The sequence below is a fragment of the Rhinolophus ferrumequinum genome, chromosome 4 (assembly GCF_004115265.2).
Source record: "Rhinolophus ferrumequinum isolate MPI-CBG mRhiFer1 chromosome 4, mRhiFer1_v1.p, whole genome shotgun sequence".
Taxonomy (NCBI): Eukaryota; Metazoa; Chordata; class Mammalia; order Chiroptera; family Rhinolophidae; genus Rhinolophus; species Rhinolophus ferrumequinum.
In genome coordinates, this window is record NC_046287.1 from 64,956,105 (window position 1) to 64,972,902 (window position 16,798).

The following is a 16,798-nucleotide window of genomic DNA, read 5'->3' on the forward strand; positions in this document are numbered from 1 at the left end:
CTGGACATTTCTAAATAAAGTTGGGGGGAGACACCAAGGAAATGAAATGAAAATTAGAAATATTGACAACCACAGACTCATCTGTTAAGCTTCTTGGGCTCAAGCTGTCACTTCAGCACATATGCCAAAGCTATAAAAATACTCTTTACAACTTAAGGATTTCCTCCACTCCATGCTAGAATTCTTGCCCCACAGAAGTGGCATAAATATCAAAAACACAAATATTCTGTTATATACAACATAAAGAGTGAAAACTGGAGGTATGTATGTGTTGAGGATAAAAGAAAGGAAGAAGCTGAAAATGTTAAGTCCTGTTTAGAAATGTCTCAAGGGAAATCACGTGGTTTTGGCCTTGGCCACAGGCTCTGTCTCCTGCTCATATTCTATTTCCACATATGCTCGTTTTCTTTGCAAGGGTCCTTTCAAGGGTGTTTTGCCTTTGTGTTTGGCATCAAGGGCCTTTTCTTCTTCCTCACTGGAGGATTTATTATCCTGGTCTTCATCACTGCTGGCATCCAGTTTATCCATATCCTAATATGGGGAGGGAAAAAATAAAAGAGGGAAGAAGATATTAGATTCATTCCCCAAACACCACTGTCTTCTCAATTTAGAATAAACCAGATAATTTATCTGCCTCTCTGTGTTTGGAAATCCTTCTTATTTCTTTCTTCCCTTTTTTCTGTTTTTTTTTGCTGAAGGCCAGCAGACAATTTTTTTACCCGTAAGTCTCACCTCAAAATCACTTATGTCACTCTCGTCCACCTCATCATCTTCCACAAACTCTCTTTTTCCCACATCCTAAAATGAAACACAACTATTAGGTTCAAAAGTTTTAAAATACATAATGAAAATTTAGCATAGATATCTAGTTTTATTCTTTGATAAATAAGTACAGATATACACAGCATCAGAATCTACTTACTAGACAACCAAAATGTACTTACATCCAAGTTTAATACTTCTGAAACCAGTATACAGGATCTACAAACAATTCTTTGTACATTGAACTAAAACTATTAATTTCAAATATCAAAAATAGTTTACTAATAGGAAAAGTATACCTATGTACCTATGTGAGTATACCATGTGAGTAATCATTTACTTGTTAAATCTGCCCTTTTCCTAAAAATACTAGCAACTCAAGTACCTCTCGTATGTTAATAATAAAATTTAACCCTTTGTAAATTTCAGTAGGTTCCTTAATGGTATGTTCTATCAGCTGATGACGGTTCTTCATTTGTCACCTTGCAGGAAAAATTTTAGAATGCCAATCAGATTAAAACTGTCAATGCAGTTTGTTGACTGAACATGGAGAATAAAGCAGCCACTGTTGAACCAGAATAAATCTCATGATAGAAAAATACAATTACATTATTTTTGGTTAGGGGACTAAAAATGATGTTCTGTGTCTCAATTACACTAAAATAGATCTAGTCCTATTGATTACTGCTTGACAAAGCAAAAAATACAAGGCTTACTTCATCATCATCATCATCATCATCTTTTTCCTCAGCATCTGAAGAGTCACTCTCTGCTTCCTGCTGTTCCAGGGCATTGTCGAAGGCATGGATGGGGAAGTTGTAGATGTCGCCATACTGAAGAACATACACAGATTTGTGTTTACTACACTTGGATCTTACAATTTAAAGCCCACTGTCCGACAAGCATGTTATTTTTCCCTTAGTGAAACGAGAATACTTAATTTGATGAGTAATATTTCTATACTGTTTTCAAGCCTAGAGGCGGCAGTGTCTTTAAAAAGCCCATTTTTGACATTTAAATAATCAGTGATTAATGACCAAACTGGTAACTTCTATGAAGAATGGAAGCAGATCACTTAAAACTTAGTAGTGTATAAAACCTATCTGTGCATTAGAACAAATGTAATTTCCTGACAAGTGGGAAACAATAAAGAAAAAATTGTTATTCATGTTGTCTGTAAATGCCACTAAAAAAGAATATACGTTCATTTTAAAGAACTTAAAAGTGAATAGGCAGGAGAATCAAAAATGTATGGCTTTTATACATAGTCTGGAATTGTGTTGGGAACAGGAGTTGGGAATAATGGCAAAAGGGAAAGGTCTCGTATACTGAATGAATTATCAAAGATCAAGTACAGTGGTACCTCGATTTTCGAATGTAATCCGTTCTGGAAGACCGTTCAAGTTCTGAAACGTTAGAAAACCGAGGTACCACTGTATCAAGTACAAAGTAACCAAAGCGTTTGATGTGCTTGCATCAATGAACTAAATGAGGAACCCAGGACATTATGTGATAGTTATTCCAGGAATAAAATCAAGGGGAGCATCTTTCTCACATCTTTAAAAATAAACATTTTCCACTATTGTCGCATTTTCTAGCATGGTCTTACCAGCAAAAAAATAAAATTTGTACCCCAAAGCTTCTAGCTTTCTCACCGTATCTTGTTTAAGTCTCTCCAGCAATTCCTTTTCAATGGCATTGTCCAGCTGAGCAGCTATTAATGCCTTTTCCTGTAAGAGAAAAAGAGCAAACCCATTCACTTCATTAGTACTCATTTTTCAGCCTGTAGATGAAACTATCAAGTTTTTATAAGAAAGAAGATATAATCACGTCTCCCTCCTATTACTGGGGCTTCTGCCTCTCCAACCAGATAGAGTTCTTCTTTACCTCTCAAACTTCTAGGGAAACTTTCAATTTAAAAACTCCTGCGGTTTTTATAAATACCATTCTAAATCAAATTCTAACAAAACCTTTAATATGGAAAAGAGGTCTACATACATTTTAAGTGTCTCAGAAAATTAGCAAGCCTCACGCAGTTTTAAAGGGAACAGAGACTCACTCCTTTATGTTTTCTAAAATGTTAGATTCCATGTGATAGAGATAAAATCTCTTCAATGATCTTTCATAGGAAATGACGTGCCATCAACTTGTACCACGCACAACCAAAATATAAAACTGACCTCAGTCTACCTTTCTAGCCTAAGACTGCATTAATTTGATAGCGAAAATCAGAGGATTTTAAAGTGTTACATACTGAAGCTATGTTAGAATGATGAACAGTGTTTGGGATAAATCAACGCAGAAAGACGGGCACATGGACCAGTTAAAAGGCTACTGTGATGTTCTACATTATTCTCTAAAATGGGTGCTTACACCTCAAGGGTGATCCACTGAGATGTAGGAAAAAAATATTCAAAACTTAATTGTTACAAATATTTTGCATGCATACTAACATTAGTGCCTTGATTCTGTCCATAAATCAAATAGTTTTGTCAAATACAATGAACAAGATATCCCAAGGGGAATTTTAAAGTTTGAAAGTAGAGATTTCACTCCTTTATTCAGATTATTACAACATATAGCTGTTTATGTTTGCTTGGTTAAATGGATTTAGATGATACTGAATAGTTTTTAATAAGATAGGGAGTAGTTATAAAGGCATGCTGATTATTTAATGGTTTAGTACTTTAAAAGAGTTGTAGAACTTAAAATACACATACAATAGTTGCAGATTTGCCAAACTTTTCTAAACTGACAAAAGACTGTCAATAGTATGTAACATAGCAGGAGTTTTAAAAATAAATACACGGGGCAGACGGGTGGCTCAGTTGGTTAGAGCGCGACCTCTGGGCAATGGGGCTGCTGGTTCGATTCCCACATAGGCCAGCGAGCTGCACCCTCTGGACTAGAATGAAGTCAATGAGCTGCCACTGAGCTCCCAGGTGGTCAGATGACTCAGCTGGTTGGAGCACAGGCTCTCAACCACAGGGTTGCTGGTTCGACTCCCGCAAGAGGTGCTGGGCTGCGCCCCCTGCAACTAACAATGGCAACTGGACCTGGAGCTGAGCTGCCCTCCACAGCTAAGATTGAAAGGACAACAACTTGACTTGGAAAAATCCTGGAAGTAAACACTGTTCCCCAATAAAGTCTTGTTCCCCTTCCCCAATAAAATCTTAAAATAAATACACAAATGCAATTATTTTACCAACTGTAATACTTTTAAAAGAGTTTATAAGAAAAAGAAACTTGTTTTGTGGCTAGATATCTTAAGAATAAGTGATCACATCTGTATGTGACACTGCTGAAAACATGTCTCCTATAAAAACTGCAATCACATACTTAAAAAATTTGGAAACACAATTTTCCAACCCATTTAAAAATCTTACAAATCTACATTTTTCAGAGGGCTTCAAAATTATTTGGTAAAAACAGAAAAATTTAATTTCTTCTGCAAGGTTTGTAAGAACATCTGTTTAACAATCAGGGAAGAAGAAAACTCACTAGCTGGATCTGAATAAAACCTCTTCATAATTGGTGGAGAATGAAAAATAAAGAGCAAGTACTTAATGCAAACAATCAACAATGCACTTCTCTAAGCATGCCTGAAATAGTTATGAGAGTGATAAAAGACAAAAGTATACTCAGCTAAGAACCAGATCATTACAACTATTATTTATAATATACCTAGGAGTGCAAGTACACGTGTGTAATAATAGTTATAAATGATAAACGGGGGAGCCATATGTTCAAAAATTTTATTGATGGGGTGATCAAAAATGTTTGGAAACCAATGATAAAATAGATGAGATAAGAATGCTACGTGACTAATGGGAACGATAGTCTTACAAGACTATTAAAGCTATTTCTTAACAGGATGTGACAAATGATCAGATAAATGTCTGCTACTGAGAGGGGAGGTAAGCAAAGCAAATAATCTAGAATGACTGCAAATTTGAACTTGTTCAGGAAAAGCTGATTCCTGGATCTTGAAAAGCATTAAGCAAATTCAGCTTGAGTGAGGTACCACTGAGGTGGAGAGGCAGTCTGTTCTCTGCCACAAAGGCTGGAGTTTCCTGATGAGATTTTCCATGGATAGCACAGCATTACCAATGCTAGTCATTAGCTTGGTAACAAAGCTGCCTAGCTTACTTCAAAGGAATAAATAATCCTATCAATTCCTACCAGCAATTTCAAAATCTAAAAACTCAATTTAGTGGTCTAATATCACCTGAACTGACATAAGGCTACCTACAGACTTTTTAAAAATTCCATCTAGCGTGAACATGCTTATATTTCACTGCACAATTACTAGTGTGTTTGAATGTTCAAACGCTGCAGAGGATAATATGTAATATATAAGATCAGCAGCATACCAAAATTCTGAATTCTGAAACATTTGAGCTCAAGAATTTTACACAAGGAGTTGTAGATCTCAATTTTAGGTGTTCTTTCTGTTCTCTATTACATATCCGAAAGCAGCCATATTTTAACCTGCCCTGGAAGTCATAATCTTAAGATCTGGAATGGAATATCAACTATCCTCTATGCAACTAATACTGTTATTCACTAGTGAACCATTATCCAGGGCATGAACAGACAGTGGTGACAATCTTTCTTATGAGCCCTAGGTAACAGCTCTACCTTCAATAAAAAAATAGATGCTGTGAATATCAGAATAAGTTACCTCTCTTCTTTTTTCCCTCCGCTCCACCTTCTTACTCAAAGGAACGAGTTTCCTCCTATGGGAAATAAAACACATTACCAGAAAACCCAAGTACATGTGCTATGTGTTCCGTTCAAGAAATGAGAAGAAAAAAAGTATTAGAATTGACTTTGTAGGATTCTGCTGAATACAGCAAGATTATATACTTAAAATTCTAGATATTTAATGCTATAAAAAGTCAGACATTTTTACACATAGTTTAATATGGCTTTTTTTTTTTTTAAAGCATTCTGAGACTTCTTGAGGGCTTCAATGAACTAAGAAAGGAATTTTCTGTAGAAGACTGACATCTTTAGCACTGTCTGCAGGTCACAATGAAGTATTAGGGCCTATCACTCCCTGTGGATCTCATATCACTTTTTAAAATTAGTTCTCATTGAACTCAGAATAAAGGTCTTACGTTCCTGTTTATTACATTTTTAGGTCCCTTTCAAATCCCTAATTTTAAGATTCCCTCAGGGAGTTAGAAATAAAATTTTCTGAAGCTGATTTTCAGACAGGGAGGGGATAATCAAGTTGCACTATACTGTTTTTAAAATCCTGGAAAATCAAAGGGCACGACTTTAATCCGAGGAAAAGTTTCTTCTTAGCATATCACAAAACACTACCCAAAGTCGAATTTAACAGAAAGCATTATTAGAGGTTTCATAACATGATCCACGGAAAAAACAGATTTAGAAACAAATGGTCTAGGGTGGCCGGTTAGCTCAGTTGGTTAGAGCATGGTGCTGATAACACCAAGGTTGCCAATTTGATCCCCACATGGACCACTGTGAGCTGCACCCTCCTTAAATAAAAAAACAAAACAAGACAAATGGTCTAAATACTTACTGTCGCTTTAGTGTAAGTTTTCGGATTCGAATTAGGTACTGGGTGATCTTGGTGAATCTCTGCTTACATTTGTGTCGAATGAAACGGGGCCAGTAAATTAGATTTTCATCTATTTGCTCCAGTGCTTTCTCATAGTTTTTATGAAGCCGAACCTATCAAACAGAAAAAAGGAAGCTTGAAGGGCAGGAGTAAATGATTAGGTCTTCACGGTTAACACCACCCATGGGACCTAATGAGGATGGCTTCAGAAATTTAATTTAGATATGGTCAAGAAAGAGAAAAAAGCATGTGGTATTTGTGCTCTTGATCAATGGTTAGTGTAATTTTATGTCCTAAGCCTTACCCGTTCCCAAAGACGTCTAGGGAAAGCTGCCCGCTCAATAACCTTCATATACAAGTAGCACTGTCCTGTAGGATAAAGTAAGTATCTTTAAGATTATTTAGGAAGAATAAAGAACATCCTTTTTAAAGCTGTTGAGTAGTTATCATGGAAGCTGAAACTGCGGAGTTACCTTTCTCTTCTTTGATAGTGGCATACTGACTGTTTGCCAGGGGACAGGACGACCGATTACACAGTCCAGTCAGACTATATTCATTTCTGCAAAAGCTCTGTGTCTTGGTTCTAGAATGGAAGGAAAAGAGCAAGAATTATAAGATGGGTTACCGAGACAGCAACTAAAGGAATCTTGGTCCAAGTTGCAAATCTAGACTTACCTTATTTTGAAGGAACAAAATTGCTTATTTCCTAGTGTATCCCAGATAACCTGAAAGACAAAATATAAACCCAATTCAATTGCTCTGACCCAACAGATGGCATATTCACCCAAGAAACAATGTCCTAGGGCAGTGTCCTGCTTTACTGAGGAAAGGAGTCTTTGAGGAATGAGAGGAGGAAAAAATACTTTGTAAAGTAGTCTGACTTTTCTTAACAAATACAACAAATTCTTATAGTAAAAATAAATACAAATTGGCAATAACTATAACTTCATAACCCAGAGATGAAATTTCGTTAGTATTCTGTAAATATTTTCAAGTTTTTCTATACATGTTTACATTTTATGTGTATATGTGTTTTCAACAAAATGAGATACTATATTTTGTAAATTTCCCTTTCTACTTAAAACGTTCATTATCCATTGTAAAAGGCTGCACACTACTAGATTTTTGGATATACATACCATAATTTTACTGAGGACCAGGAAAATCATCTATTATTATCCTCCACTAACTAATGTGCTCTTTATTCATTCAGCATCTATTGTATACTTAATTTATGTAAGGCCACTGACATCCCTAAGTCCTGACACAAAGGAGGCACTCAAATATTTGTTGAGTGAAGGAAGGTATAGTCCTTAAAGAGTGTTATCTAGTTAGAGAGAAAGATACATACATAAATCATCACAAAGCAGCACTCTAAGTACCACAATAGAGGTGTATAAGACTATGAGAACCTTTGAGTGTACTACCTTGAGGAAGTGGAAAAGGCTTTAAAGTAGTTAAAGGGAAAAACAAAGAAATGTAAAAGAATGGAACAATGGTTTTGGGATTTTATAGGATGTGTTTGGCGGGGCATGGTAGGAAACACGTCAGAGGAAATAAAACTGGGAAAGTCGGAGCTCAGTTTGGCTGGTGGCTTTAAATATCATCTCTAACTTGTTGACTCCCAAATTGTCATTTCCGGGTCAGATTTCTCCCGAGTAACAGTCTTGTATATATATCCAGCTGCCTACCTGACATCTCAACTTGGATGTCTAAAAGGCATTATACACATTCACATGTCCAAATGAAGTTCTCAATTCCACACCTCTCTAAAGAGTATCGTGTTCCTTCTCTAGTCTTCCCCATCGACAAAAATAAAACCGCCATTGAACTATTTGTTCAAATCAAAAAGTCCTTGATTTGTCCCTTTTCTTTTTCATTTAACCCATCACCAAGTCTTGTCGATTATACTCATAAAACAGATCTGAAATCCATGCATTCTTTTCATATTCAACATTACTAGCTTAGTTGAAGCTACTTTCACCATTCTCTAGTTCCCTTGCTTTCGTTATTTCCTTCTAAAACCTCTCACACAACTAGAGAACTTTTCACAAACGTAAATCAGATGGCATTTCCATTAAAAGCCTAAAAACACATCCTATAAGACTCTACATGATCTTGCCCTGGCAAGCACATCCAACTTCATTTCATCTCTCCCTTCTCTTGATTCCTGTTTAACAGTCACACTGATGTGATTATGTCTCTTCAATCTTATCTGCAGATCTTTGTACTTTAAGGTTCCTACTGAGCAGATGGATTGCTTTCCCCTCAGCCCTTCAGTGGCTATTCATTCTCACTCTTTAGATCTCAGCTCAAATGTCTATTCAGAGAAACCTTCCCAGATCAGCCCTATCTGAAGTGGTCTCTCCTTAATTACTCTCTACTCATCACCTCTGGTCTCTTCCTTAGTATTGTTACACACTGCAATTGTTTTTCTTTGTTCACTGTCTCACCAGGAAAGCAGAGGTCTTTTGTCTGACTTATTAACAACCAAATCTCCAGTAATTATCACAATGCCTGGCATACTGTAAGCACTTAAGTATTTCTCCTACAAATAACTAAATGAATTAATCGGATGCTTCCAAAATTATGACTTGGGCAGACGTGGAACAAATGTAAAGAAAAACCTAAACACAGGAAAAGCAGATTGAAGAGCAACGTGCACCTGGATGGAAAGGATCCTGAAATGTGATGCCTAAACTTCGCCGCCGCCCGCCAGCCCTCCTCCCAAGTCCCCACGGAGCAAACGCAGTCTGTCATTCTAGGTACCAAGGATGTATACTCCCATTCTGCGGATTGAAGTGGCGGTGGTCTGGCTGCTTAACCCCCAAGGTACACACGTGAGAGCCCCACGCCCCGAAATAGGGGTTCTGGAAGCCTCGCTTCCGGAGCCACACGAGGCATTTGGGCCAAATGAGTATGTGGCTTCTGAGTCGCCTAAAGCGGGCGAGACACCCTGCGTAAACCCCAGGCAGAGAAGCAACAGGAGACTCACATCATCTGACTGCATGGTGCCGGCGATTCAGCATGCGACCAGATCCGGAAAACAGCCATGCTGCTTCCGGCGAGTCACTTCCGGGACCTCCAGTGTCACCTATCGCGAGAGTTCTGATCACTGGGACTTGCACAGAGCGCCCCTTGGCGGTGTGACTTTCGTGTGCGCCCAAGTGTGCACAGGTATGTCCGGACTGTCACTGCGCGCTCACGCAGCATTGGTTTTGTCCCGGGTTCAGCATGGGACCGCAAACGCGGTTAATAACCCGGTGTAATCCCGCGCTGGAGGCGTCCGAATCCCGGAACGCGGAGGTCGAGAGCGGCCGACGCACCCTTATCCGACGCGCAGTTCGTGACCGCCCCGCCCGCCAGGCCTCCTGTCTACCCGGCATTTCGCTCCGCAGAGGCGCGGACCGCCGCCTGCCGGGCCTTAGTGCTAACGGTCAGGGCTGCATTGTTATTTTTCCTTCACCTAAGGTGTGGATCTCAAACTCGGCCTTTTTAAACCTGAGACACTGGCTCCCGCATTTACCCCTTCCTCACTTACCGCGCAGACGCTTGTTTGGTGTGGCATTGGGTCTTGACTTTTGAAATTCATGCATCGGATAATATTTCAAAAAACTTTTGAAGGACTAAACTTTTTCCGCTTTTTATTTTGACGGGAGAAAACCCCAACCAATTACTAGCCCATATCTTTTTTTTTTTTTTTAAAGAAAGGCAATTTTAATACCAAAAGTAAGAAAGGCACAATCTCAGAATAATAATGGACCCTTAACTTGCGTGTTACATTATAAAATAATTCAGTGTGTCGTAAATAATGTAATTTTGCATGCAGGTGAGAGTTACGAATTACAACACCCTATTGGAAAGCATTGATTTAGCACCGGGTTTTGGAGTCAAATTTACGTACTAAAAACCAACTGCCATTTTCTAAATATCTTTGGGCAAGTCACTTACCTTTAACAAACATTTCCATTTGAATAATGGGGTTATGTGAGGACTAGAGGTATGTAAATACATAGTTTACATTGATTTATAAAACATCGTGATTGTTCTCTCTAGCCTACTGCCCTAGACAAGTCTGTTTTAGAGACCTAGAGGAAAGTCATATATACACAAGCTCTTCTATGTTAGTAAAACAAAGTTTAAAACAATGTAGAAGAAATCAAAAGCTGAACAAGACTCACCACCTGCACCCACCACACTCCCTGAATTGTTTTTAGGAGGGGAAGTGATACATATATATATTTTTTTGGGGGGGGTGCATAATATTCCTTTCCTGCTCACCATCAACAGGTGAGTCCTGTGAATAAACTTTTTTAATTGAGGTATAATTGACATACAATTTTATATTAGCTTCAAGGATACAACATGATTCAATATTTGTATATATTGCAAAAGGTTCACCACAATAAGTCTAGTTAACATGCATCACCATGCAGTTATTTATAACAATTTTTCTTGTGCTGAGAACTTTGAAGATTTACTCTTAGCAACGTTCAAATATGCAACACAGTATTAACTGTAGTCACCATGCTGTACGTTCCATTTCCATGATTGATTTATTCTATAACTGGAAATTTGTACCTTTTGACCCCCTTCACCCATTTCGTGCATTCCCCCCCCCAACCATTAATCTGTTCTTTATATCTTGAGCTTATGGTTGTTGTATGTTTTTTAAATTCCACATATAAGTGAGATCATATGGTATTTGTCTTTCTCTGCCTGACTTCGCATAGCATAATGCCATCAATGGCCATCCATGTTGTTGCAAATGGCAAGATTTCATTCTTTTTTTGGCTGAATAATATTCCATTGTGTGTGTATTACATTTATATTACATATAAATGTGATATTAAAATATAACAATATGATATAATATAATATGTGCATTACATTTTCTTTATCTATTCATCCAGAGAAGCTTGAAGGTCCAGAAGCATTTTTAAAAATCAGAACAATTTCTGTCCTTCCTAGTCCAAGTTGGGAGCAATTTCACAATGTACAATTTTAAAACCTTTGTGTGCTTTCTATGTGCAGTCTGATTTAAGTTCACTCCATTGGGCAAAAGCCATACACATAATTTTTTTCAGACAAACTTCTCTCTTCAATTTTAATCATGGCTACTTTGGGTGTCTCATGCTGCTGTGGAAATACCTCTTTATGATTCTTACTGGCTCTTTCATTTGGCTGAAAAGATTTGCTAGACACCATCTTAACTCTTTTAGAAGTCTTAACTAAAGATCTTCCAACCTTACCTTGAGGATCTTTTACTCGTTGGGGAGATGAGAACCAGTTTTATCTTCCAACATGCTAAATTTTGATTCCTCTATATTCTCCCTAGTTTCTGCCTATAAAGTTGCCTTTTTTTTTCTCTTTGGCTTATTTTTTTCTGGTAGTACTTTATAATTTGCAGCTAAAAGATGCAAACTGACATTTTTAGCATTCTGCCTAGAAATCATTTTATCCAGATATTCAAGTTCATTAGTTATGTTTTATATCCTCCAAGTTACTATAGGTGATACTTTCACCAAACATTTTTTTTCTACTACATAAAATGTGTCGCTATTTTTACAGTTTGCTATAGTAGATTTCTTACTGCTTTTTCAGTCTTTGCCCACCACCTGGTCCCAAGGCCAATCAATGCCATATAGTTTAGATTTGTTTTTTTTTTTTAACAGCAGCAGCCCACTTCTAGATATTAATTTCTATAGCAGTGAGCTACTGCTATGTAACACCCCTTTCTCAGACTCAGTGGCTTAAAAGGGTAAGTATTGTTGTTCATGTTCCTTTAAGGCAGAGACTAGACTTGGCTGATCTGACCTGCTGATATGTCTGCAGTCAGTTGATGGATTGGTTTTGGCTGTCTTGTCTAGGATGGCATCACTCACATATCTTATAGTCCGAGTGGCTGTTGGCTGGGGCAACAGGGGTGACTGAGTCATTTTCCCTCATTGTCCAGAAGGCCATCATAGAATTGTTCTGTTGGTAGCTGGGCAGGATTCCAATAAAAGAAATGGAAGCTTGCAAGGCCTCTAGAGGCCTGGGCTTGACTGGCACCCTGTCACTTCAGCCACATTCTATGGCCAAAGCAAGTCGCAAGCCAGCCTGTATTCAGGGGTAAGGAAAAAAAAAACACTTTTTGATGGGAGCTTCAAAGTCACAATGTAAAAGGAGTGGATACAGAGAGGGATAGAGAATTAGGACCATTTCTGTAATGAATGTTTATAATCAGAGCAAATATTGATGACACAGTTTGGATCTTTGTTTTTTAACAAAGTCCCTTTTGTTGAATCACAGATTATTAATTAGGGAACATCTAGGAATTATCAGGTCCTATCTGATCTGGTGCATTAATGAATTTTACAACATCCATAATAAGTAGCCATCCAGCTTCTGATATGAAAATTCTAGTGTCAGAGAAACTATTACTCCTCTGTCTTCCCACATGTAATTCAGCTGGGTATATATAGCTATACATGAAGCAGTTCCCTCTGAGGGAAATCCAGAAACTATTAAAATGTCTTCCAAAGTGTTACACATTTTGCATTTTCACCAGCAATGAATGTGTTATGTGTTTTAACCATTGTAATAGGTGTGTAGTGGTATCTTGGGTTTGTTTTAATTTACATCTTTTCATTTGCTTATTTGCCATCTGTGTATCTTCTTTGGTGAAGTGTCTGTTCAGGTCTTTACCTCATTTTTTAAATTGGGTTGTTTGCTTTCTTATTGTTGAGTTTTAAGAGTTCTTTGTATATTTTGGATAATAAGCTTTTATTAGGTATGTATTTTGCAAATAATTTTTCCCCGTCTGTGGCTTGTAGTCTCATTCTTTTGACCTTTATTATCCTTTTAATGTCCATGGGATCAGTAGTGATGGTCCCTCATATCAGAAATATGATATAATTTGTGTCTTCTCACTTTTTTATTGGTTAGCCTAGCTAAGGTTTATCAATTTTGTTGATTTTTTTCCAAAGAACCAGCTTTTGGTTTTGTTACTTTTCTCTGTTAATTTCCTGCTTTCAATTTTATTGATTTCCGCTCTCATTTTTATTATTTCTTCTCTTCTGCTTACTTTGGATTTAGTTTGCTTCTCTTCTCTTGTTTCCTACAGTGGAAGCTTAGATTATTGATTTTAGGCTGGCTTCCTACATTCAATGCTATAATTTTCTCTGTAAACACTGCTTTTACTGCATCCCACAAATTCTAATAGGTTGTATTTTCATTTAGTTCAAAATATTTTTTGATTTCTCTTGTGAATTATTCTTTGACTCATGTGTTACTTACAGATTTGCTATTTAATCTCCAAATATTTTGGAATATTTTAAAAGAGTCTCAAATGTTTTGGGATATTTCTGTTATTGATTTAATGAATTGAATTGATTTAATTGGTTTAATTCTATTATGGTCTGTGATCATATTTTTCCCCCCTTCTTCCGCCTTCCCCCCCCAATCTGGTTCAAGCTGCTGTTTCTCAGTCTAGTTGTATAGGACATAGCTCCCTGGCCCAAGCGCAGCCGGCCACTCATGGCAGCACACAGTAGCCCATGGCACCACTCAGTAGTCCATGCCAACCTCCGGCTGCTCATGGCAGCCCAGTTCCAGGGAGAGCTGTTGTTCACAATCTTAGCTGTAGAGGGCGCAGCTCACTGGGCCATGTGGGAATCCAACCAGCGATTTTCCCGTTAGGAGCAGGCCAGCCCGAGAGCATATTTTGTATGATATCTATTCTTTCAAATTTGTTTAGATGTGTGTTATGGCTCATTTTACCTGTCTTTTGATGTACATATGTATGTATGTATATTAGGCATATACCTAGGAGCAGAATTTGTGGGTCATACTGATAGACAGTTTCCCAAAGTGGCTGTAACAATTACACCTCGACCAACAGTGCATAAGAGTTCCATGTACTCCACAGCTTTGTCTTGGCTTTGTATTGAAAGTTTTAAAATCTGTAGCCATTTTGGTGGGTGCATAGCAGTATATCATTGTCTTGTTAATTTTCATTTCCCTGATGACTAAAGAGGTTAAGCATCTTTTCACATATTTATTGACTACTCAGGTTCCTCCTTGGGAAAGTGCTGCATAAGTCTTTGGCCCGCTTTTTATTGGATTCTTTCTTTATTGCATTGTAGGACTTTTTGATATATTCTGGATATGAATTCTTTGTTAGATAAACCTATTGCGAATATCTTCGTCTACTCAGTGGATTGTTTTTCATTCTCTTAATAGTGCTTTTGATGAACAGAATTTCTTACTTTTAATGCTATCCAATTTATCGGTGTTTTCCTTTGTGTTTGGGATTTTCTAAAATTTGATACCATTATTATCAACTCACTTTTCCAGAGAGGTTAACTGAGGTACTTGGCATTGGAGCTCTGTAGGACTAGGACTGTAATGAGGCCGGCCTGGGGCAGCTACCACTCTCATGTTCCTGCAAGTGTGCCTGGTACTTGCATGACTCTGAGTCAGTGCGCCTCAAATTCTGAGCCCTAGATGCCTCATTTGCCCTGACTCTAGTCCCAGCCCTCCTAAGGTCTTGAATTATTTGACTTCCTTCTAGACTACGGAAAAATAATTTTAATTGGGTTACTGAATTTGGAACTCAGTAGCCAGAAGTCAGTTTAATTTTTCCAGTAAAAACAAAACAATGCAAAACAAAACAAAACAAAAAAACAACCCTAAATGATCATTCTGCTCAGTCTACCAAACACTGGTACATGGCTAAAGATTCCCAAAACTCCGCTTTCCTTAGAAGGTTCTCAGTTTTCCTGAATAGATACCTTTGAATGTGCTCCAGGTGAGTTTGAGAAGCAGAAAGTATCCTGTGACTTGCCTTAGAAGAGGGCCTCAGGAGCCTTCCAAGAACTTTCATAAAGGGTTGTACTGAGCTGCAGGCCGAGGTTCCCTGGAACCGAGATCCCACTTGCTTTTAAATGGGAGTATCAGTGAAAACCTGGATCCAGGATCGCTGGGCCTGGACACACTGAGAGTTACCCCGCCTTTCCCAAATCTCCTTTCCGAGTCTTCCCCTGAGCTCTGGGGGCGCAAACAGAAAGTGAAAAACTCGGGCTGCGATGGGCAGAGCGAGCCTCTCTCCCCGTGAAGAGGTGAGTGTGCATCACTAGGTCTTACTTGATTGATAGCTTGGGGGTAGGGTCTTGGTGCCGAGAAACAAACAAAAAAACTTTTCTGGTGCCCATGGAAGCTGGGACGCAGCCCCCGGGACTCCCTGCAGAAGGAAACATCTTCTTTGTGCCCAGAGCGAGTGTGTGAAGGGAAAGACGGAGTTGTGTACTGAAAAAGAAATCAAGTCTGCTTTGCGAAACCTTGGGCAGTGCTTTCCAGAGCTGTTGCCTGAGATTTAAACCTATCTGGCTGCTGGAAAAGCCCCGGTGGGAGGCAGGCAGGCGCCCTTGCAGGAGCCCAGGGAGGCACGCAGTTCCTGGCGCCTCGAAATGAAGATGAAATGAATATTTTCTCCTACCTCCCTGTCTGCCACGATCTTCCCAGCCCCACCAATTGGAGAACCTAACTCTGCCATTGCGTACTGTGGATTGTTTCCTTCTTCCCCACGTCTTCATTGAGAATCACTTGTTGCTAGAATTGTGTGCTGAAGTCGTGATTCTGACTGTCCAGCTGTAGAGAGCATGGCACCTGTAATGGAGAAAATGCCCAGGGAGAACCCCAGAACAGCAGGCTTTGGTTATCTATATGCAAAGCCATTTCCTAGGTATTTTTGTATGCGATTAGCGCCCTCATGATAGAACTCATTTTGTGTAAGATACAGAAATAACATTGGTGTAATTTTAAGACTTTTTCTAGGAATCTTTAAATGATTCTTTAATATATAGCAAATGTACGCAAAATGACGTTTGTTTAACACCACAGCTCCAACAGGCGCCTGCTCTCTACACATTGCCACAGATCCTTGAAATAGCATGGTAGTGTTATGCAAGTGGTGACTTGGATTGTTAATTTCATTGTGGAATTCATTAAATACATTCTGGCTTGCCACAGTTTTGAATGTGGCAAGTTGGTCTTTAGGACCTCATTCTCCTCTCTCAAGATGAGACACCCTTGAAGCTCATGACCAGTCTTGGACTTGCTAGTGATGTCACACTACAACTTGGGCATTGTTCCCATGGTGGTTAGTTTCCAAATGGAGAGCTTGCAGGTGAGGCCTGGCCATCTGCATTGAATAAGCAGCCCAGGTCTTTGCACACTAAAGCAGCAGAGCCCCCAATCTAGACAGCACCCTAACCTCAGTTTTAGAACTGTCTCTTCCCGCCTGCAAGCCAGACGCAATGGAGCATCAGAGGATCTTTAAGGTCTGCTCCATTTTTGAAATTGTAGTAGCTCTTCATTTGCTTGCAGGCTTCCTGCTAGATGGCAGTGTGTAACTGAATTAAATACACAATCTCAACTGTTACTGTTTTCATGGCTCAT

The 16,798-nt window shown here is 38.6% G+C and overlaps 2 protein-coding genes across 4 annotated transcripts in view; one reads left to right on the top strand and one right to left on the bottom strand.

The window, feature by feature from the left end:
* Positions 1–49: 49 nt before the first annotated feature.
* MAK16 (MAK16 homolog) lies at positions 50–9,433 on the bottom strand. The gene is made up of 10 exons (XM_033104795.1): positions 9,351–9,433; positions 7,031–7,080; positions 6,829–6,938; positions 6,660–6,724; positions 6,317–6,468; positions 5,447–5,501; positions 2,418–2,492; positions 1,479–1,595; positions 733–798; positions 50–531 (listed from the first exon to the last, which is right to left on the bottom strand). The coding sequence occupies exons 1-10, from the start codon at positions 9,363–9,365 to the stop codon at positions 337–339; spliced, it is 900 nt and encodes a 299-aa protein (XP_032960686.1). The 5' UTR covers positions 9,366–9,433; the 3' UTR covers positions 50–336.
* A 41-nt stretch (positions 9,434–9,474) lies between these two features.
* Positions 9,475–16,798, top strand: part of FUT10 (fucosyltransferase 10) — a 74,889-nt gene continuing 67,565 nt past the window's right edge. The window contains exon 1 of one of the 3 annotated variants that reach the window (XM_033105202.1): positions 9,475–9,532. The gene's annotated coding sequence lies outside the window, so the exon portion shown is untranslated. The other 2 variants (XM_033105201.1, XM_033105200.1) reach the window with 2 other exon arrangements.